The 23,644-nt window shown below is 41.2% G+C and overlaps 2 protein-coding genes across 4 annotated transcripts in view; one reads left to right on the top strand and one right to left on the bottom strand.

The window, feature by feature from the left end:
• NPTN (neuroplastin) overlaps positions 1-22,863 on the top strand; it is a 33,266-nt gene extending 10,403 nt beyond the window's left edge. Inside the window, exons 5-10 of one of the 2 annotated variants that reach the window (XR_011568746.1) lie at positions 9,928-10,061; positions 13,155-13,428; positions 13,726-13,819; positions 20,424-20,445; positions 21,254-21,328; positions 21,856-22,863. Coding sequence is in view for 1 of the 2 variants with exons in the window: in XM_019968245.2 (XP_019823804.1) it covers positions 9,928-10,061; positions 13,155-13,428; positions 20,424-20,445; positions 21,254-21,314 (491 nt within the window). In the remaining variant the exon portion in view is untranslated. The remainder of the gene's footprint in view (positions 1-9,927; positions 10,062-13,154; positions 13,429-13,725; positions 13,820-20,423; positions 20,446-21,253; positions 21,329-21,855) is intronic. The other variant, XM_019968245.2, reaches the window with a different exon arrangement.
• REC114 (REC114 meiotic recombination protein) overlaps positions 22,864-23,644 on the bottom strand; it is a 112,135-nt gene continuing 111,354 nt past the window's right edge. For both annotated transcript variants that reach the window (XM_019968249.2, XM_070797053.1), the window contains one exon: positions 22,864-23,114. In XM_019968249.2, coding sequence (XP_019823808.1) covers positions 22,950-23,114 — 165 coding nt within the window. In that variant the 3' untranslated portion in view covers positions 22,864-22,949. The remainder of the gene's footprint in view (positions 23,115-23,644) is intronic.

Genomic DNA, 23,644 nt, shown 5'->3' with positions numbered 1-23,644 from the left:
TCTAGTGGCTAGATTGAATTCTAAATGCCTGCAGGGATTGAGTCACAGTGGCATGGTTACAGCCCACACAGACCAGAGAATCTTGGATTAGATTAACTCCATGGCTTTTCTTTGAGAGATCTGGGTTTATCTTTGTTTTTAAAGAATGCCATATTTGTTCAACATAGGATGAAGGTGTGAGAAAACCGTTTTCTCTAAACCAGCCGAGGGCCCTTCCCCACCCAGATGAGCTACATGGGTAGATGTTTGACTCCTCCGTAAGAGAGTTAAGGCCCTGCAACATTCCAGACTGAGCCTTTGGCACAAAGTTCAAGTGCAGAGGAAACAAATCAGGACAGGTGAGGGAGGGAAAGTGGTGTGTCTAGTTAATCAAGCTCTCCAAGCCTAAAGAATAAATTACATACAATTGCAAGTCCTGACTAACTCTGATCATATTGATTAGGAGTTAATGATTTCTATGCAGCACTTTCAAGAGTGGAGAGAGGTTATTTTTCCGTTGGGTGGCTGCTTGAGAAGGTGGGGTTCAGATGCCCCAGAGGCATCTTTCCTCACATTCTGTTTGGCAGGGAAGTGGTCTTGAAGCTGCAGGCAGGAGTGTCTTCTGAGGAAGTTACAGCATACACAGTATCTCACCATAATGAAGGCATGTACTGTGCTCTGTTGCATTTGTACTGTACAATAGTCCTGTGAGGAGGATTGGGCGGGTGGTATTAACATCCTAATTTTAAAGAAGTAGACCTTAAGAGAATTCTGTTTTATATAATGCTAAAACATATTCTGTAACTAGCTTGGGCAGATACGTTAGTCTGTTAAGAAAATTCATATGGAATTCTAGTTATTCTCTCTTCCTACTCTCCCCTGACACCTGGATGGAAAACAGCTGAACACTTAATGTCTTTCGGGTTAGGGATAGTTTGGTCTGGTAAAGCCTGAACATTTAACTTTTCTTGTGTAAGTTTGAAAAGGTTTTCCATAGACCCAGGATCATATTTGAAACTAGCTCCTGATTGTGGTTGGGGTAGAAAATTGCCTTGAATTTAGAGCAGTGTGTGTTATTCCCAAAGCATTTTCATGTAAACTCGTGTTTTTTTTTTTTTTTTTTCTCAGTTCCACTAGGGTGGGATAAGTGACAGTTATCTTTTTATAGCTATAATGATTTATAAAAACTCTACTAAGTAGTAGGCAAGAGGTGGTGGTACTCAAGAACAGAGAAATTCAGGGGATTTTCAGGAAACGTAAGTGACCTCTGCCAAAAGGAGATTCATAATCTTGATTTGTGGTTTTAACTAAATTGGCATTTAAGGGCAATGTAATTCAGCCCATACGTATATATTTTGTTAGCACTTAGTCTACACTCAGACCCCTCTTCCCCATCTGGCTTTCCCTGCAGTTGAGAACTTCCCAAGGTGTTGTTTGGCCTCAGCCCTGTGGGGAGTTAAGGACTTTAGACTAGCCAGGGACAAGGCATTGTATGTCACATGACCAAATCATGAGTTACTTGTTATGTACAAAAGAAAAGGCTGAAGGAACCACAGGGAGGGACACATATTTGGAAACAGACCTGAGGTGGCAGTGCTTTTCTACCTTAATCTGTAGGTCCCTGTTGAGAAAGGAATTTTGGGGATGATTGTATATACATGTGTAGTAGGGAAGGCCTTGCAGCTGAAGTAGAGTTTGTTCTTTCTTTCTCTTTTTTCAAAGGACAAGCATGAGGCACAGTGTAAACAAGAAGATACTATTACTGTTGAGGATTACATTTCTTAGGTATTTGGCAGGTGACCCGAGCAGATGCTGGGGGAGGAAGATGGAGCAGGGCTGGCCAAGGGGAGAGGGAACAGTGATGACTAGACCTTATAGGATGACCTCTGTCCCATAAACAGCCTGTCTTGGGATCTTCTCCTTCCTTTTTGAGCCTTTCAACTCCTCAGAGTCTTCTGTCTTCCAGAGACTCCTTAGTCATACAACATTTGTGAATGAATAGATGTTGGATTTTCTGTCCCTGAAAATTTTCAGCTTTTCTAGTGCTTATTCCCTCTCTTTTCATCTTACTTTCTGTTCTGAAATTAAAAAATGTGCTTACAAAAACAAGTTAAAATTTTCTGTGTAGTTTACAAAGTTGAAAAAATACCTGTCATGACTCCCAGACCCTGTCCGCACCCTTTAATCATTTTGATTAATCCAACAAACAAGGAGTTTGAGTTTTATTGCTGTTTTTGGAAAAAGATTTTGGTGGTCTTCAAATCCTCTGCAACAGACATGCCATCACCTCTTGTGAAAGGTCCATCCCAGCACCAAGAAGGTTTGGGTCTGGTGTCTTATTAAGCCCATCATTGTGTCTTGCTGCTCATTGGGCATTTTAAATGAGTTCAATCTTTTGGTGACAATGAGAGCCAAGATTGATCTTGTTTTTCTTGTCCCTACTCATTAGCTTTCTTTCTGTTTGAATCTTATGACTAAATCTTAGGGTTTCTGTGAGTGACCTTGTCCTGACTCCCTGCTTCTTATGCCGTTTCATGGATTTATGACTGATAATATCAAAGTTCAAACTGGCTGAGGCAGACTGTATGGTGATGGTGACAAATATCATTATTAAGAGTAATAATACATCTCTCACATTTGTACAGCACTTACAGCATGCAGAGTGTTTTTGTGCTCATTTGTTTGTTTGATGGGCAGCTAGTTTGACAGGTGAAGATGCTTTGAGGTTGTGTCATGGTTAAGTTCAAGCTGATGTCAAAGCTGGTTGTCTCAGAATTGCCCTGACTTGAAAAGTCTCTGAAAGCAGAGCTGCTTGAACATTTTGGACATCAACCATAGCCCAAATAACCATACCTATTCGTTCTTTTCCTCTCTTCAGGGTGCTACCCTGACCTACTTTATTGTTAAAAGATTAAGAACAGCTAACGTTACTGCTTGCTTACTGTGTGCTAGGTACTGTGCCAAGTACATTACTTGTCCCGCTCCTCTCTTGTAGTCTTCACAACACTCTGAGGTAAATGCCATTATTCTCTCTACTTTCCAGGTGAGAAGATTGAGGCTCAAGGGCGTTGATTGACTTGCTCAATGTGACAGAGTCAACCAGTGGAGCCAGCGTCCTCACCCAAGCACTCTCATGCCACAGCACATGTTCCTAAGCGTTATGCCACACTGCTGTGTTCAGAGCATATTAAATAACAATGTAAAGGTGTTGACTGGGAGAAGAAATGGGTTCTAATCCTGACCCTGCTTTTAAAAACTTTCCATGACCCTGACTAGTCACATTCCTTTTTTGGGCCTCAGACTCTCCAAGTATATGATGAAGTAGGCTGAGGTAGATGATCTTGAAGGTTCTATAAGGCTCTAAAGGTCTGTGGTTTCCTTATATGGACACAGATGAGAAGCTGGGTTAGTGAAGGAAGTGATTTCTAAGCTTCTTTTCCTAATAGTGACCGTCAGGTTCTTAACCTTGCAGTCCAACTGTCACCCCAGTGCCCCCTGTACTTCCAAACATACATCTCCCTGCCTCAGACACTCCCTCTAATCCTCTCAGACACTGAGGCCAGGAAAGGTGTTAGAGCAGCGGTTCTCAAACTTGATTTTAAAGTTATGAAATGTGGCCTAGGCATCAGGCTTATTAAAAGCACTCCAGATGATTATAGTGTCTTAGTGGAGACTTCAGTGCCTGCTTACCCAGTGGTTTCACCTGCAGGAAAAAGAAAAGCCTCACCCGCAGAAGGCAGCACTAGTCCCAGACTGCTCTAGTCTTCACAGTCAGTGATGAATCTACTCTGCTATAATTATTGAGCCAAAAAGCCAACATCTTTCTTGCTTCTATCTCGGCCATCTTGTATTGCTTCTTGGGCTTGGCCCTTGGCTAGCAGTAAATCTTAACTCTCTGTCTACCTTCAGCCAAACTTCTATTTTTGCCTATAGAAAATTTGAGGTGTCTCTGGGATTTGATAGGTTGCCTGAAGGAAGCAGAGAGACCATCTCTACAGTATAGTGTGTTGTATGATGAGACACTGTACAGTATCTTTTAAGGATGGAGTTCTCTGAAAATGAGTTGCAAGATTATGAATTTGCTTTGGAAAATGAGCACTAAATGAGCAGTGCAGGTAAGGGGCCCCATACCTTGATCCCTATCTCAGCTCTGTTGTATTAACTTTATTTAACCTTCAGTTCAGTTCAGTCACTCGGTTGTGTCCGACTCTGCGACCCCATGGACTATAGCATGCCAGGCTTCCCTGTTCATCATCAACTCCCGGAGCTTACTCAAACTCATGTCCATCAAGTTGGTGATGCCATCCAACCATCTCATCCTCTGTCATCCCCTTCTCCTCCTGCCTTCAATCTTTCCCAGCATCAGGGTCTTTTCAGACGAGTCAGTTCTTCGCTTCAACTAAAAATACCTCCATTGCCTAAGTTGACACTCTGTACATCCACCAGCCTAGCAGAGAAGCTGATGTTTTTCTCTTAAGTGCCTGCAGCTTAGGCAACAGAACGTACTGAGGAGCATGCCTTTGTCCTCAGCCAAAGGCCCAGATAATGGGATTGGGTCAGGTATTGGTAGGTAACTTAAGACTTGGAACCCCAGTGTTGCCATTCATCAGGATCTGGAAGGGTCCATCCAGTAATTCATGGGATTTAGAGTGTGTAGCTAAAAAGGCCAGATCATGAGTTAATTTCCAAGTGGGTCTGTGATCTGTTTTAAAGATTCATTACTTCTTTGCTACCTAATCTGTGCCTTCCTGAAAAAGTAAAGTGAAGTAAGCAGTATTTGCTCTGTTCAACTCCTCAGACCTACCTGCAAACCAACAGGACCCGTTTAAGTAGTTCCTTATTAAATGGCAAGCCCATATAAGGCGAGGCACCATAATCAATATAAATATGCCATTATTCAATATAATTTGTCAGTATCTGACATGAGTAAACTTTATTAGAGCTATGAACAAGAGTCCTGTTTATATCAGCAAACAGGGAGAAGACGTAATATTCAGCATCTCTTTGATTTCTTAGGACTCATAACACCTGCTTTAGCCTAAATTTTCCCTGGCTGAAAATGAAATTTAAATATTTATTTTTGACACTGGGCTCCAATAGTGTGCTAGATTGATAGATGTAAATTAATCCTCCTAAGACCTCTGTGAATTGTATTTTATTCTCATTTTACAGAAGTAAATACTGAAACTCAAAGGATTTTAAATGACCCACCTTGGGTTACTCAGTAATAAAGCCTCAATAGAGCCAAATTTCTCTGAAGTCCAAGACGCTTTACGTTATACAGTAGTTAAATTATAGCAAATAGGTCAGTCCCTCTTTGGGTCTAGAGTGTTCTAATACATCTGCAAGCAAAGATAACATTTGAGCAGTTTGCTTTGCAGTTACCAGTAATACATGTTGTATATTTTTATTGTTTGTGGACTCTGTTCTAGTTTGGTTTATTTCCCATTCTGTTTGGTAAAGAACAAAGAACATGGCCTCTGGAATCAGACATCCCTGAATTTGGATTTTGGCTTTACTTTTTATTTTGGCTTTACTTTTACTTTTTATTTTACTTTACTTTTTGGCTTTACTTTTTATTAGCAGTATAATTTTAGATCTTAAATAACTTTACCAAACTTAAATTTTCTAATCTATAAAAATGGGGTAATATCTGCATCATTGGGTGATTATATTAATCTGTTGCTGCATAATACAGAGAAGGCAGTGGCACCCCACTCTAGTACTCTTGCCTGAAAATCCCATGGCAGCCCACTCCAGTGTTCTTGCCTGGAGAATCCCAGGGACAGTGGATCCTGGTGGGCTGCCGTCTATGAGGTCACACGGAGTCGGACACGATAAGCGACTTAGCAGCAGCAACGGCTGCATAAGTTATCCCCAAAATCAGTAGCTTAAAACAACAAATACTTATTACTTCACAGTTTATGTGGGTCAGGAATTCTGGAGCAGATTAGTGGGGTGGTTCTGACTCAGGGTCTCTCAAATTGTTGGCTGGGGCAGGAGGATCTGTTTCCTAGATGACTGCCTCAGTGACTGTGCAGAAGGCCTTAATCCCTCACTATGTGGGCCTCTCCATGGCCTGTTCGAGTGTCTTCCTAGTATGGCAGCTAACCTCCCCCAGAGTGTGTGACCAGGAGAAAGAGAGAAACAGCATATGTGTGCACAGAAAGCCACTTTGTATTTTGTGAACTAGTTTCCAAAGTTGTACACCTTTTTATATATATATACATATTTAAAAAACATTTTATAAATATATGTATGTATAACATATGCTATATTTTATTCTTTAGAATCAGGTCACTAAGTCCAGCCCACATTCAAGGGGAGGGAAATTAGGCTCCACCTCTTGAAGGGAAGAATATCAAATAATTTGTGAACTATTTAAGAGGTAGACTGTGTGCCCTAAGAGTCCCCTTCTTTGACCACTGCTGACATGTGTTCTGAGAGTTCAGTTACCTTACTTGCTGTTAGTCTGCCATCTAGCTCAGCTGGTGGGGCAAGAACAGGCTTTCTGATTGAGCAGCTCCCCTAAAGAACAGAGAGAAGTGACCTACTTCATTGACCCAAAGGCTGAAGTGATAGTTGTTACATTCATTCCTTATAAGAGTAAAGTGATGTAACCTGCGTTAATTTCCTGTCTGCGTAGTACACTAGTGATACTTCAACCAATCCAAGGGTGAATAATCAGGGCATTTTTCTTTTGAGTACATTAGGAAGAGGGGATATTATTCCTAAGCTTCACTCAGTATTCTTTGCTGAGTTGAGAAAGCAGCAGTAGATCTAACCATGAAAACTTGCAGGCTTTACTCTGTAAACAAGGCCAACAAAGGGTGGGGGCGGGGGGCCCGAATTCAGTTCCTATTGTCTCTGCATCTGATAGCCTTTAAGGCACCTTCCCATCCGTAAATAGAAGCCTCTGTAGAATCTGGAGTAGATGAATGAAAGGAGGGTGTGGTGTTTTCAACCTGAGCACCAAGGCAGGAGTGAAAGACCAAAATCCAGGTCTTGGTCTTCAAGAGTAGTAGCTTTTTAGACTGTATAGCCATAAACCAACTCAGGTTTTAGCCTTCTAAGTGGTTCTTATGTATAATCTTGGGGATGAGTCTCCAAGGCAAAATCTGAGGTTGCTGAATTCACAGCACTATTGGAATTAGTCAAGTAAGTGAAAGTGAAAGTCATTCAGTCGTGTCCGACTCTGTGACCCCATGGACTATTGAGTCCATGGAATTCTCCAGGCCAAAATACTGGAGTGGGTAGCCTATCCTTTCTCCAGCGACTCTTCCTGACCCAGGAATCGAACTGTGGTCTGTTGCATTGCAGGCAGATTCTTTATCAACTGACCTAACAGGGAAGCACTTAATTGGGCCAGAGTAAATAGAGTTGAGTATTCTCTCTGGGGCAAGGGAGAATGAAAGTGGGAAAAAAAATCACATGCAAGCTGATTTCTGAAAGTTATATCTCAACCATTTCCCTGAACTCTGGACTTGATATTCAGCTGCTTACTTGACAGCTTCACTTGGATGTTAAATAAGTCCTACACTTAACATTTCCTAAACTTTGAACTCCTGTTTTTTTTACTACCATCATTGCTCTATCCCTAAGCAAAACAAAATAAAAACAAACCAACAACAAAAAAATACCCATGCTAATTCTTCTGCAGTCTTCCTCATCTCAGTAACTGGCAGTTCCATTCTTGAAGTTACTCAGACCAGAAACACTGGGGTCATGCTTGGCTCCTTTTTCTCTCACTTTCTACATTCAGTCCGTTAACAAATGTATTAACCTATAAAATATCCAGAATTCCTCCCTTTTACTGCTGCTACCCTCATCCAAACCTCCCCCTCCCCCTTTCTGGATTGCTTTCAGAACCTCCTAATTGATCTTATTTCCACTATCCTCTCTCTACAATTGTTGTCCACATAGTAGCCAGAGGGAGCTTGTTAAAACACACAGATAATTTCATACCTACACTTAGTATTCACCAGTGGCTTCCCAGCTGACTTAGAGTAAATGCCAAAGTAATTTCATTGTCCTACAAAGTCCTATCCAATCTAGGCTCTATTCTCTGATTTAATCTCTTACCATCATCCCCTTGGTTATTGTTTCAGCCAAATTCCTCCATGCTGTTTGTTACACGTAACAAGCACACTTCTGCCCCAAAGCTTTTGCTTTTCCCTCTACTTGGAGTGTTCTTCCTGCAGATACATGTGGCTTACTCCTTTATTTTTTTCATGACTCTGCTAAAATTCACTTCATCAGAAAGGCCTTCCCTTGCCACTCTGTGACAAATCTGGCATATAATTGGTGCTCAACAAATGTTTGTCCAATGAATGAAACATACTAGAGGTACAGTGTGGTAGCTCTTCTGCTTATTGTGTCTCCCTGCTGCCCCATGATGGTGTGTTAGTATGCTGTGGAGCTTGATCCTTGGAGTGCTTAAGAGGTTCTTAATATTTACTGACTGCAGAAAGCTCTGAGGAAGAGTGATCAGGTTAAACATTAGGCCTGAGAGGTGACTGATTCACTGTGGGAGAGATTTGGGATGTTGAGAACTTGAGCCCGCCTGACTCATTCCCTTCTGTAGTGAGGAATTGTGCCTGGGAAAACAAAAAGACATTTCCTTTATAATATCCTGTCTGGAAAACACCTCACACTGAGTGGTAATGACCGGGCTTTCATTTGGCAGGTTGTAGAGGTGGCTTGGGGCCTTGCTCGTTCTTTTCCTATCCAGGTGCCTCAGGAGGTGGTCTAGGAAGCACAGTCTGAGAGGAGCAGGACATTGGATTATTTTTAAGCCAAGAAAAACCAAGCCAATCAGAAGGAAAACCTGGGATTCAGCCCGTGGTATAATTATACAGGCTTTTACAGTCTCAAAATGACATCTATCTGTCTATGCAAGACACTGAATGTAGGCAGGGGCTAGAAATAACTCCATCTGATAATGGGTATAAAATTCAAGCGTAGAATAAATAACTCACAAAACTGGAATTTGGACCAGGCCTATTGATTCTCTTTCCCATTTTGGCCAACAAAGTGATGTCTGGCCTACTTTGAGTTTTATTGCTTTCAGATTAGTAGAACTGATGTGGTAGGGTGGAAATTTATAGTTAAGATCAAAGAAGGCCAAATTCAAAGAATTAGCTCTCATCTCAGGCTTCTTGGGTCCTTGAACTTTATCTAATATTTAAACCACATATGCTGTTTATTTCTTCCTAAATGATCATGAAAAGCAGAGACCAACAGCTTCCAGCATGTCTAGAAATTTCCCCAAGATTTGGTTCATTGAGATAACTGCAAATCAGGTGTATAAATCAGATTCTTAAGTCGTTAAAACAACCTCATGAGACACTGGTTGACTTTCTTGTTCATTTCTTTCTTCTCTTGTGAAGACTAGTTTGCTAGATTTCCTCTTTTCTGGGAGAGCCTTGGCTATTGATATTCTTGGGTAGTTTCTCTAAGCATTCATCATTCGTTGCTTTTATATACCTTACAGTAGGACTTGATTTTAGGTGTTTGATTTCAAGGCTCTCTCATTGCCTTAACATAATGTATAGCATTTGATATAATACATAATTACTGCTCATGCAGGTGTTGTGAGAAAAAACCATGACTGGCAGAGAAGATAATAACTTCTGTTTGCATTTCTTTAAAGGATGGCTTAATTTATGTAGTGGCACCTGTGTTGTCTTCCAGTAGGTTGTAGAACCACCCATATTATTAGTAGAGCTTCACACATAGTAATCCTGGTACCTACTTTGGTGGGTGGGAGGTTAGGGCATGGGATTGGTTCCATTGCTCTGTTCTGACCTGAAATGCATGTTATCAAAGCTGAATATGAGGGTGGGTCTAAAGAGTGACTAAGAAGCAGGGCTCTGAGCCAGTAGTTGGGGCTTTGTATCCTGTTCAGCATAGGCTCCCATGGTAACTGCATTCAACACTTTCTCACAGCTGCTCCTGACATCACTGGCCATAAACGGAGTGAGAACAAGAATGAAGGGCAGGATGCCATGATGTACTGCAAGTCAGTTGGCTACCCCCACCCAGAGTGGACATGGCACAAGAAGGAGAATGGTATGCTCGTGGTGAGTAGGAGGCAGCCCTGGTCCTCTGTATGTGGGTGTCTGTGGTTGCTGGAGTTTCTCCTGGGGTGCTCCAGACATCTGGACAAGTTTCTGCAACCTGCCATACTAGCTGTCATGGCTTGGGTCACCCTTTCTGGGGTCATGGTTATATCATGAATTTGAAGGGCACTGATAGTCTCTGCTTAGCATGGAATCCCGACATATGAATTTATTAAAGCTGTCTGGTAAAAGGCTTGGCTCTTTGCCTTCAAGATAAGACACCAAGAAGAGCTAACCCCAGTCTTAAAATTTTACTATTATTCTAGTCCATTTATCCTAGAGAAAATATTGTTCTTGTGGTCTTAATGTATTTTTCTTGATTTTTGGGAAAGGCAAGGCAGTAAGAGCAGTTAATAGTATTATATATTCCCAAAACATATTAAATTACTGATTAGGAATTGAGACAATGTAAGGCAGCCTTAGACATTGGAAATCTGACAGTATCTGCTCCAGAAAAGGTCAGAGGAAACATCTTTTCCAATCTGTGGGATGACTCCTGATGGTATTGGGAGAGTCAAAACTTCAGACTCTTGATTAATGCTTGACCAATCTCCTGTTCTCTCAGATGGGATGTCATACCTTCCTCTCCAGGCTTTGTATGCCTAGAACTCTACTTTTCAGGCATCCTCTTTGATTGTCAGTCTCAGAATCAGAAGGGACCCTAGAGATCATGTAATCCAGGTTCTTTAGAAAGATTATAAATATTAACCAAGGTAAATTGGTGGTGGAACCACAAAAGTTTCTTCCATATGATAATACTTTAAAAATACCCTTTGAAATTATAAGCAAGGTGAAAAGACAGCTCTCAGAATGGGAGAAAATAGGAAATGAAACAACTAATAAAGATTAATAAATTAATCTCCAGAATATACACGGCAACTTACGCAGCTCAGTGTCAGAAAAACAACCCAGTCAAAAAGTGGGCAGAAGAACTAAACAGACATTTCTCCAAAGAAGACATAAAGATAGCTAAAGAACACATGAAAAGGTGCTCAACCTTGCTTATTACTAAAGAAATGCAAATCAAAACTACATTGAGGTATCATCTCACACTGGTCAGAATGACCATCATCAAAAAAGTCTACAAGCAGTAAATGCTGGCTGGAGAGGGTGTGGAGAAAAGAGAACCCTCTTGCATTGTTCATGGGGATGCAAACTGATACAGCCACTATGGAAAACAGTATGGAGATTCCTTAAAAAACTAGGAATAAAACTATCATATGACACAGCAATCCCACTACTGGGCATGTACCCTCAGGAAACTAATTGAAAAAGACACATGTACTCCAGTATTCACTGCAGCACTATTTACAATAGCTAAGACATGGAAGCAGCCTAGATGTCCATCAACAGATAATGGATAAAGGAACACATTTGAATCAGTTCTAATGAGGTGGATGAACCTAGAGCCTATTACACAGAGTGAAGTCAGTCAGAAAGACAAATATCATATATTAACACATATATGGAATCTAGAAAGATGATCCTGATGATCCTGTTTGCAGGACAGCAGTGGAAACACAGACATAAAGAACAGACTTATGGTCACAGAGAGGGAGGGAGAGGGTGGGATGACTTGAGAGAGTAGTATTGAAATATATACATTACGTGAAATAGATAGCCAGTGTTAATTTGCTGTATGATGCAGGAAATCCAAAGGCTGGTGCTCTGTGAAACCTAGAGGGGGTAGGATCCAGAGGGAGGTGGGAGGATGGTTTAGAGGGAGGGGACATGTGTATACCAATGACTGATTCATGTTGATGTATGGCAGAAACCATCACAATATTGTAAAGTAACTATCCTCCAGTTGAAAATAAAATTTTAAAAACCCTTTGAAGGCTTGTGGACCAAAGATCATAAGTGAGAAATGTGGAATTAGTGAATGAGTAGAGCAGGTGTTAGAGGAGTTGGCAACTTTTCAAATCCTAGGGTTGACGTTTCACAGAATAACTCTTAATTTTGAAGGCTATTAATTTCTCATTTTAGCAAAACCCATACTTAAATGTAGACATGATTTATGCTATAGCTAGACATCATTCTGGGGATTATATTTACCTTTCTTCTCTACTGTTTCTGGTTACCCTTTAGTTGCCTCATGTGAACTGACACAAGAGTCAGATTTTTCCCCTGCTAGTATGCCATGAGATCAGTGCTGCAAACCTGTTCCAGCTCCACCCAAGCCCCTGGTCATGCTCTCACCCCTGCCTTCCCACACATGCCTGGAGCATTCCTGTCTAGCTTGGTCAGCTCTCCTCTCCCACAATCTAGTTTAAATGTTAGCTCTTCTCCAACTTCCCTTGACTCTTTCCAGCAGTGTCCACTCACTCTGCAGTGTGGCTCTATACATACCCTCTGTTGGCACTTCTTACATGTTCCTGGCACCATCCCTTTGGAGGTCTGGTTCCCTCTGGAGGTCATTTTTATGTCATGCTCTCCCTTTCTCACCTTCCTCTTATGTTAGATATAAAACATGTAGCATATATTCGTAAATATCTCTTGACTAAACTTTCTTTTAACCTTGTAATTCTGAAAGGAAGTGGAAGTTATGAATTTCCTCCATTCTGACTAGTAGCAAGTTCTTAGCATTGTTTCTAGAGGAAGTTTAGGGAAACTTTCCAGAATTCACCAAGTGTGAAGTAGATGTGCTGAATCTGAAGTAATCAAATAGGCCTGATGTTACCGGATACATACCTGACCATGGAGCTCACACCCTTTCTCCATCCTCTTTCTAGTTATGGAGTTCTTATCTGGTGTTTGGAACAACATCCTAGATTAAGTCATGTTTTCTGGGTCTGCAGGGAAGGATGTCCCTTCACGCCATTAAAATTGGAGAAGTCCTGATTCTGCTAGAAGCTTACTGATTGGTTGTTGTTGAGATTGAAGGGAAGTCAGTGATCAAGTATTCAAAGTTCCTTGGACAAAAATGACCCTAGACACTGCTCCCTGATCCCGTTCAGTGTTTTGCTAAGGATGGAGAATAGTCTCACCCTGTGGTGGGCACTAATTCACCTACTCTGATCTTTGTGTGTTCTCACTTTTTCTGCTCCTGACTAGGATATTGTCAATACCTCTGGCCGCTTCATCATCATCAACAGGGAAAATTACACTGAGCTGAGCATCACTAACCTCCAGATCACAGAAGACCCTGGCGAGTATGAATGTAATGCTACCAACTCCATTGGCTCTGTCTCCGTTGTCACCATCCTCAGGGTACGGAGCCACCTGGCCCCACTCTGGCCTTTCTTGGGAATTCTGGCAGAAATCATCATCCTTGTGGTGATCATTGTTGTATATGAAAAGAGGAAGAGGCCAGATGAAGTTCCTGACGGTAAGAGCATCCCTACAAAATAGCTGTAATGTTGGGGCTGGTCCTTGGGGGTGGTTTCCAAGCACCCAAAGAGGACTATAAGGATGTTGGGATTTAGTCCCAAAAGGAGAGAAGGAAAAATTCTTATACTGGTTCCTCATTCCCTACCCCTAAGATTAGCCACTTTGAGCTATAATTACTAGCTCTGTCCTTCTATGTGGGTGTTCTTGAACCCCAGTCCCTTCTGCCCTTCAGGCCCCTTGTGGGGAATGGGCAGTTGTCAGTCTCTTTGTTCAGCTCTGTCCTCCTCCAATACAGATCATCAGGCAGATTGAGCTTGAGGAGAATCCAAGTCAAGCCTAGAAGCCACCCCAAGATCGCAGGCCACCTGGCCTTTTCAGGCAGATTTAAGGTATCTGATTGGTTGTCACATGGTTGCCTGGTATAGCCCCTATAGGTAACTGCACCAGTCCAGTCAAACTGTTCTTGGGAAAAGCCATGGGAACAGGTCACCCTTTGGTTCCCTTGGTTGGCCCCTTCAGAAGGTTTTCAAGGTTCCTGGTGAAGCAGGCCCCTGCCATTTGGCATTTTTGTCTGTCTCACAAAGAATGGTGGAGAGCATCTGACGCATCACCACCCCCAGTTAAACAAATAGCTAAGCAGTACTGCCTGGCGTCCTTGCCCAAGGTGGCACTCTCGGGCTGGCCCACGGTCAGAGAAGGGAGTGAACAATAGCAGCAGAACTACAGCCAATTGTTAGGCATTGGAAAGAACGAGAGTCTTAGATTGATAGACATACTTAGAGTCAGAAAAGGTTATGGAAGTTTTTATGTTTTTTGTTATGGATATTCCATTTCTAACTCTGTGATTGTAATTGGTGGGGGAGACTACTGATTAAGACTTGGACCCATAGTACTTCAGATTCCTAACTAGCTCCGCAGCTCCATCCTCCAGCCCTATAACATCACCAGCAAAAACAAATAATTGACCAGCCAACCATGATCACCACTTGCCTGTCACTGATTGGACTGAAAGAGTGTGCCCCTAGGCTCAGTGGAGGCCAGCTTTGGGTGACGGGGAGGATGTCAACCCCAGTCTGGCTCTTTTGGGCCCATGCTGTGTACTGGAGTGCTGTGCCCTGCCCTAGAGAGCTGTCTGTGTTCTTGTGGCTGGCCAGCAGGATGCACTGCCTGCCATGTGTGTTAGTGGAGAGTGCTAAGGGAGGTCTGGTGCTCCCTTAGAAAGAGTGCAGCCCTGAAGGCATGCCAGTGGCTTCAGGTTCTCTGGAAGGACATGTCTGAGAGCAGCAGCCACCTCTCCTTTTCCTCTTTGCTCAGCAGCTCCTCAGTCTCTTTGCTTGCACTCGGTAGAGGGAGGATTGTAGTGAGGTTGGTGACAAGGTGTTTTGTTGAAACTAACAGTGTATTTGGATTTCCATCCAAGTGTACATTTAGCAATGAACTAGATGGAGGAATGGGATGGACTCAGCTGGAAGCAGACGGGCCTTTGTAAATTCCTGGGCTTGTTTCTGTGTAACTAAGAGTTTCCTGGGATTTTTTACTTTCCTTCTCTTGGGTCCACAGAACTGCTATTCTGTGAAGTACAACTGCTTTCTTAGGCTTATCGTGTATGAGTAATGCTTGTTTCTCGAAATTTCTCTTTCTTATTACAAATTAGGACTTCCAAAGCAGAGTACCTATGTTTAGATCTGAGAGTAAAGGGAACGAGTTGGCTGTCAGTGTGTTTCCACTGTTGGCTTACTAGGAGTGGTTTTGTCTTACTCCTGAAAAGAGCCTTTTCATTCCCTCTGAATGGTTTTGCTTTGTTAAATATCACCTTTCTTGGCTTCTGTTTTGGAAAGGTTGAGATGCAAAAAGTCCGTAGAAAAAGGTAAAAATAGCTTAAAAACTTGATTTTTTGACTTTTAAGACAAGGCTGGCTGCCCCTCTATTGGCAGAGTGACACATTGGCTTAGCCTGTCCCTGTCAGAGATTCGAGTCATTTTTGCAGGAAGCCATTTCACTTAGCAGGTTGCTGTCCCAGCATGTATGGAAGACCTCAGTGCTAACCTGAGAATGGTTAGCATTAATTCTGACAGCTGCAAGCACCTGCCCAAGGCAGCAGCTATCTTTTTTGTAAGAGCTCTATGGCTGTTGAACACAAATGGGGATGAGTTTCTGATAAGAGACATCTGTGGCCAGCAAAACTCATGAACAGCTTCCTAAGGGGAAAATACTTCTTTTAAGATAATTATTATGGAGAGTGAATGAATCCTATGTAAGAGATGACTGCAGGGTAAGTGCAAAGTAAAACCTTCTTGCTCTAGTGTCTTAGAAAAATGCTGTAATGCAAGCAGCTTTTAACTTTGTTGTTGTTGAATTGGTGTGAAAAATCTGGGATACTGGGATTATTGCAGTGTTTGCCTTCTCTCCATTCCCCTCCTGATAGCCAGCACGGTCCAGGCTCCGTTCTCTGTCATGTCCCTTGCCCTTGCTTGAGCATTTCCATCCCATAGTTTTCTCCTTTGTCTTCCTCCCTCTTTTTCTCAGACTCCTCCCTATTCCTGCCCTCCCCTTTTTTCTTTTCTTCTGGAAGTAATTTTTTTAAAAAAGTTCCTCCATGACTTTTCCTTATGCTGTGTCTTTTTCTTCTTTAGCCAGTTTCCCCTCAACTCTGTGCAATTCACAAGAGCAAACTCACCTCATGTGCTTTCCTCCCATCTTCCCTGCCTCAGATTTACATACAGATATATGCATACACTCCTTTTGGGAATGAATGAAGAGGTACATTATACCTGATACAGATTTGGGATTTTAGAGGTGATAAATTTTTTACCTATCAAATGACCGTTCATAGCTCTGTGTATTTATACCATTGTGAAAAAAAATTTTTTTTTTTTTTTTTTAAGAGGCCTGACATGCTTTTTCTCTGCCAATGGGTATACTGTTATCAAGATACAGCAATAATGTATTTCTAACTCAGCCTTTTTTATGTGAAAAAAGTTTATATAAAGGTCATAGTATTCATATTTGGGCAGTTTGTGAGTTTTTAGTAACTCAGCACTATATTAGAAAAGCACTAAGGGAATAATACAAAAGTATAAAAACACACGAATTTCAACTTACATAGTTCAGGCTATGTTTCACTAGAAAAGCAAATACTGCTTTAGAAAATACTTAGGGTTAAGGTTTAGCTGCTTTCTAGGTAAAGAAAAAGGCCCATGACTTTTTGTCTACTAGAAAAAGTAGAGCATTTTTGGGACATTTTTTAAGTGAAACTTATATCTAAATCTCCTAGGTCCCTATTATAGTGTCTTTGAGGATTAGTGCCCCAGTAGGTTGTCTTGTACGTAGATTATCTGCTTGTCACCTTTTACTGTCAATATTTTTAGTAACAGATGAGTCATGGAGCCAGGTGAGGGCTTTGTTTTTTGTTTACACACCTCCTGACTACATTCTTTGAAAATGTTAGATGATATTTCTCTAAAAAGACTAAATACAACTAGCATCCCTCTAGTCTTCCATCCACCTTACTGCTGGACACATGTTTGAGCACACCTTGTGGGTTGGTTCCCTGCTGACTGAACCCAGAGGGTGATGAGAGTGTGCTTTCAGCTCTCTCCCCAGTACCCTGAGGAGATGGGGAGTGAGCCTGCTCAGTTGTTGGGGCCTTCAGTTCTACTGCACATTTTACTGACCTTTAATGAAAACAGAAGCTGATTTAAGAAAAGTGCTGGCATCAAAAAGAGTTTTCTACATTCACCATTAGGGAGATAACCTTTATAAGCAAGTATAGGCACTTTTCCTTTAAGTTACTGGTACAAAAAATATTTGCAGTTTTGTGGGAACCATTTTTAGTGGCTGTGATGTATCCAAACTCAGACACTTCAGAATTAAGAGCTAGTCTAATGTGCCAAAATCAGTTAGATGATCAAAACATTGATAGCATATGAAGTTTTACAAAGGCCAGGAATGTTGGGAAAGAAATACGAATTTTAAAAATGATATGCAAAACACATGTTGTCTCTTAACCAGGGGTCATCTGAGCCAGTCACAAGTTACCTTATGAAGAAAATATAATAAGACTGAACAAGGAAGCAAATTGGAAGTAATTGTTAATCTTCCTTGGATTTTGTGCTACTCTGCTGAGATCTGGCAAAATTTAAGTGGTTTTAGAAACCATAAAAACTCATCCTCAGTGAGATGAGGCAGTGAAAAAGCAGCCTTGACCAATCAACTCATTTTGACATTAAAGCCATCTTTTTTGAGATGGTGGTATATCAAGCAAGCTGCTATTTACTAGGCATCGCAGAGCACCCTTCCAGATTCTGGGGCAATGTAGGGGAAAGGGAGTGAGGGTTCTAGTGCATTCGATTGGGTAGACAGCACTCAGCAGAATCAGTGTGTGCAACAGCCCCACCAGGAACTTCACTCATAAGATGGATTCCAGAAGCATCTTGTTTCCATTATCCCCCAGCCCTCTTCCTCTCATCTAGTCAGTGGCTGTAATACCCAGCTGGAGAGAATAGTCATTGTTTAAGTGGCTGTCTTTTGGCCTGAGGGTTTGGGGGTATGTTGATACTTGTCGGTTACTATGACTTCTTTTTTTTCCCCCTCAATTGCATCAAACCCTTAAAACATGGTGGTAAGTGAGTGATATGCATGCTTTTGGAGTTTGTTTAATCTCCGCTTCAGTCTATACGATGCACAGTTCATAATGTTAACACTTTTCTTCAAGTTTACTTCATTCACTTTCACAACTAATTTGGATTTCAGTTTGCTGTTTAATCCTCATTTACTTTAATTTTCGTACCTTTTTTCTGTAGTTCTGTTCTTTCCCTCTCTTCCGATTTCCCTGTTAGAGGTCAAGTTGTTATTTTGTTTGACCTGTAAAGAGAGAGTGGTACTGCAGATAGTGGTTCAGGTTAGGGAAATGGGAGACTTGAGGCTCTTTGTTCCTTGTAAATGTGAAAGTGAATTTGGGGAGAGAGATGAAGGGGCTGTGAGATGTAGACACTGTTGTGAACAGCAGCTGCTCCCACTTGCAGGCATGGTGGCAGCTACACCAGAGCCACTCTTGCTAAAACCCCTTCATGCAGCCCTTTGCACGTTAATCGGCTTGTTGGGCTGGGAAATGACGTTATTAATCAGGCACCAGGGTGTACATACATCCGTATTACTGAAGAAAGAAAAGCTCATGGTGTGAAGTGCTTCGGTTGGTGCTGACAGCGTCACGCTTTGAAAAGATGAGCTTGGCGATCGCGATTCCCTCTCCCCTGCTTTTTTTCCTCTTAAAATTGGGAGTAGATTGGTGGTATTCTTGAATCAGCTATCTTGCTTTAGAATTCTGTGTTTTCGGGTACACAGCCAGAGCACTAAAAATACTTCTAAGTCTGCTCCTGCCAGTCCCTGCAGTGCTTCGTTCCTAGCATGTAGCTGAGCTGGCGTGGCCGGGACGCTGAGAGCATTGGGCGGTTGCGCTGAGGGAGGATCCAGGCCAGGCTCGTGTGTCTCAGTGCCCGATGCATCTCTGTACAACTTCACCGTATAACAGCGCACAGCTGTCTTGGGTGTCTAAGTCTTAGTTCGTTCTCTGTACTGTTCAATAGTGTGTTGTTTTTAGTAGTAGAATCCTGTGGACACTGGTGTGTCACTAGCCTATTGTTTTGGCTGATAAGTCATTGGTTTGTGGTTAGTTTTGTTTCCGTTTTTGTTATTTTTTGTTATTTTTTGTTATTTTTTTTTTGAAATCCTTTTTGCTCCAGTCACTGTGTGTGCTGGCGGTGGCTTTGCCTCTCCGTTGCCTCGAAGGAACAGGTGGAGCAATGTCTCCCTCTGACAGACATTACTCCTGACGTGTGCTCCTGCAGATGCCTACACTGAGACTGTAATCTCCATAACTGCTTCATGTGCACCAAGCCCCCTTGTGGAATCCTGCTGAGAGTTTTTCTAGAAGCCTTCAGTTCTGAATCATTTAGTCTCCCGGACTTTTGTAAAATAAAAAGAAACTAAGAGCACTTAACTTGTTCCCCCACCTTTATGGGCCTTTAAAAAAATCTTGTGTGTCTGTGTATATATATATATACACACACATACACGTATACACACACACATGTATAACCCTTACTAAAGGGGACCAAGTTGCCCTTAGTTGAAACAGGGAAGAAAAACTTGGTAAATCAGAATCAGAAAATACCAATTTAAGAAGGCACTTAAACTCAGAAAATGTAAGTGTTTTGATTAAAAAAAAAAAAAAAAAGAGATAACTCATGGCTCATCTGGGTTCAGGTTCTGGTTTTGGCCAGGGCACAAGAATGAGCCTGTTTTTCTGTCTGAAGTCTTTTCTAGAGGGATGTCAGCACTACTCAGCTTTCTCTGGTCTGTCACAGAACATCTTCTGGTCTGCATACACTTGCTGCTGGCACAGCCCAGCCTGACTGACCCACTATTAGGTTGAACTGTTGTGGCTTCCTCTATCTTATTCTCCAGACTACAGACTCTCGTAAAGATTACAGAACAGCAAGAACAGTGTCCTGTGGGGAAGAGAGGATGTGTGGCTAAACGTGTGGCACATACACATCCATCTTACATTGCAGGATTGAGTCAGAACTATGCATGCATTCACCACAAGAAAACAAACAGCAGGATTTTACAACTGAAATGTTGGTTTGTCTTCTCATCTATTTAAGAGTGAACCACTGGAACTTGGGGACAAGATGAGTATTATAATATTGCAGCCTATCTGTCCGCTACAGTTGCAGTTTTTCATGACAAGCATTCAAAGTGTTAACTAAAACCATTGAAACAACGTACCTGCCATTAAAAACCTGAATCTAGAAATAACAACTCCATGAGTGTTTTGCACCTCCAGATGGAATGGCCTTGAATAAATGCTATGAATAGCCATGTTTGCCACTTGCTGTTTGCTGTTTTATTAACCCTGATGCAGAGTCTCACAGTTTTCTCCCTTCTTCTCCTGTCTCTCAATGGATTATTAAAACCTGGATACCTGTGTAGACGATGAACCAGCTGGGCCAATGTAAGTACTTTGTTGGACTTTGGTTCAGTAGTTTCTGGTTGGGTTATTTTATATTTGCAGTTTAATTAAAGGGCATAGCTAACATTGTAGGGGAAGACAGTGAGTGGAAAGCAATGTTGCAGTGTAGACTTCTTAGCTGGACATGGAGCTGACTGATAGCCCTTTGATTCCCAGGACAGGCTGTACACTTTTGTTCTTAGTAGCAATATAAAGTGGAATACCATGCAAAAAAAATGTTTAAAATTTTGCACACCCCATATGTTTAAATTGATACTGTGGGGGAAATGACCATTGTATCTGAGGCTTCAGGTTTTGTTCAAGCTAGACTATAGCACGGATAAACTGCCTGGCTCCGTTAAATGGTGGGTATTCAAGAGAGACAAAACTACAAATTTCAAATCAGTCCAAGATTTGCACTCTTCCCTAGAGCTGGGGACTAAGAAGTCAGAGGCAGAAGTGTGCCCAAATTAGTTAAGTGCCAGAGAGCACAGCACTGCCTGTATATAATTAAGAGACGAGACAGTGGTGTTACGTAGAGAAAAAACTAATCACTCGCTTTTGTCATAGTTTATAAATCAAAGCCCATGTTACCTGGGTATTATCTGCCTTGGGAGTCAAAAGGATCAATTAAGGTTGTAGGCACTTTACACAGGGTGTATTAATTTTGTATTAATATCGTGCAGTAAAATTTCTTACTATACCAGGGATGGCAGTAAGTGAAAGAGTCCCTGTATTTCCATGTGTTGTACTTTGAAAAGTTGCTACTGAGCTTGAGTTTAACTCTTGTAATGCAATTTTTCCTCCAAAGGAAAACCAACTCTACCAACAATCACAAAGATAAAAACTTGCGCCAGAGAAACACAAATTAAATACTACTTATAATGTAAGTATGGACTTCTAACTTTAGAAGTTTTAAGTTAGATTCAAATGAATGTGCCTCTTTTGACTTTATCACAAAGTCTTCAATAGCTGATGTTATGTTTTATGTTGCAAGATTTTTCAGTTGATTTCAGAGCTTCCAATACTGATGGAACAAGTTGTCTGTCCAGTGAAGCAGCTGGAAAGGAACATTTTCAGCTGAGTTGTAAAACATAGATGCTTTTCAGAGTGTGTATGATGTTTCAAAGCATCACCTTACCACTTTACTTCTTTAAAAAGAGGTAAAAGTTAAATTGTCACCTTCTTAGGTGGATTATTCCTGAGGCCAGTTGGTCCCACTTTGCTTGTGGGGGCAAGGCAGAAATGGTGGCCAGGCCCAGCTGGGCCAGAGTGCCTGCTGCTTAGGCACATGGAGATCAGAATTTCACACCACATCCCTGAGCATGCTGTTTGAACCAAAGCTTTATGTGGTGCTTGGTGTCCTATTAAGTAATAGTGCATGTTCCCTTTTAATTTCTACTTTCTTCACAGATCTTTAGGTTCCTGAAACTGGTGGCAACATGACCTGCTAAATTTTCTGCTTGGACCTCTTTGGTTCTTTCCCCTTTCAAGTGAGCAGCACCATGACGACTGTCTAAAGCATGCCTTATTTAGCCTCTCCTGTAAGGGTGATCTAGCCAGGTACATTTTAAACAATGCTTCAGTGTAGAAGGTGTAAACTATTTTGGGCTTGATGTGCTGTGAATGTTGCTTTTATTTTATTTTTTTGTTAAAATATTTAAATAGAAGTGAAAAGGTGACCCCTGAGGGTCAGATCATGCATGCGCCATTTTTTACTTAATGCAGCTGTTAAATTGGCAAAGCTCTAAAATGCACTGCTGCCATCTAGTGATACATTTTTGTAAAGTTCCGCAAAACATACAGATATATACAGTATATAAATATATATATATATATTTATATTTTTTGGGGTGGGAGAAATCCAAAATAAATGCTTGTTTCATTTTTAAGCTGCTGATACTCATTCCTTATTGTATGTTGTCAGATGAGGAAACTGTTCAGTTCTGGTACATAAAGATGAGTAATATAAACTGAAATCTATAATTTTAAGGGCTTAACATGACTTTGATAAGAAGCTGGAACAATTCACTGAATGGATATAATGAATTACAGTATATATGTATGATTGCTTTTAAAATGATTATTTTTTTTCTTTTGTTAAATCATGTAAATTCCTAAATCCTTTTGCACTGATGTGTTAAAACCTAATTGTACATTGAGTTAAGGCAAACTTTTATAATTTACCTTTTGTTTTCAATGATCTTGAAATGTTAAAGCATGGTATTCTATGCAACTAGTTATTCTTTGAGGTTGACACTGTATTTTTTCATTGATTGAGTGTAGATTTTCACACCCAGCAGGGGTCTCACGCGGTGCGTAATTGGTAGATGCATGTACTTGTGTTTTGTGTAATTGCTGAAGTGCAATGATGTAAAAAGTGGATTCACCTGTTTTTAAAAATAAAACTGATAAAAGGTGTTGGAATAATACTCTTTATTCTCTATAATCTTAGGAGGAAGCATTTTTTTCCCCATTACTCCCAATTTCTGTAGATACACAGAATGTTAACCACTCAGCCCTGTCAGCTTTTTTAGTTCCTTTTCCACTTCTTCCACAAATGCCGGGAAGTTCTGATCCATGAGGCACAAGCGTAGAAAGGGGCCTAACCCTTCCGCATTCCATGCAGATCGTTCATAAACAAGTGGCAGCTCCTCTGATGCCATGAGAGACTGTGGGGATTCCAAAAGAGTAGTTTATTAGAGATTACAGGGGAAAGCAACAGCCTGAGTACTAGAACACAGAAAAACTGCCTTAAGGTAAGATTTGGGAAATAAGACACCAAAAATTAGTGTTAATTAGCTTTGCAAGTTCCTTTACATAATGTTTCTAAATATACATACAAAGTGAGGTAAACTTGTATCCTTAAGTATTTCAAGTATACTAATAAAGTGATTTGCAAAGATACTGACTGCTTTAATGAAGAGTACAGTGCTGATTAAGTTTGTAGATTGAGAAGTCTTATCAATGAATGAACTCCACTTAGTTCATCCATCCCACCTAATAGGTGGAAGAATGGGTGTGAGCTGTTCATCATATGGAAATTGGGTTCTGAATGTAATAAATAGGTTACAAACTGACTATCCCAAGGACACAGCTTGCTGTCTTTCTCTGGTTCTGTCCATGAGGCTTGACAAGTAGAGGCCTGTGTCCATTGCTACAATCACGGCAGAACATTTCCATCACCCCCAGAAATTCCCTC

This window comes from Bos indicus, chromosome 10, assembly GCF_029378745.1.
Source record: "Bos indicus isolate NIAB-ARS_2022 breed Sahiwal x Tharparkar chromosome 10, NIAB-ARS_B.indTharparkar_mat_pri_1.0, whole genome shotgun sequence".
Taxonomy (NCBI): domain Eukaryota; kingdom Metazoa; phylum Chordata; class Mammalia; order Artiodactyla; family Bovidae; genus Bos; species Bos indicus.
The sequence above is the reverse complement of the archived record's forward strand: the minus strand, read 5'-3'. Positions and strand labels throughout refer to the sequence as shown.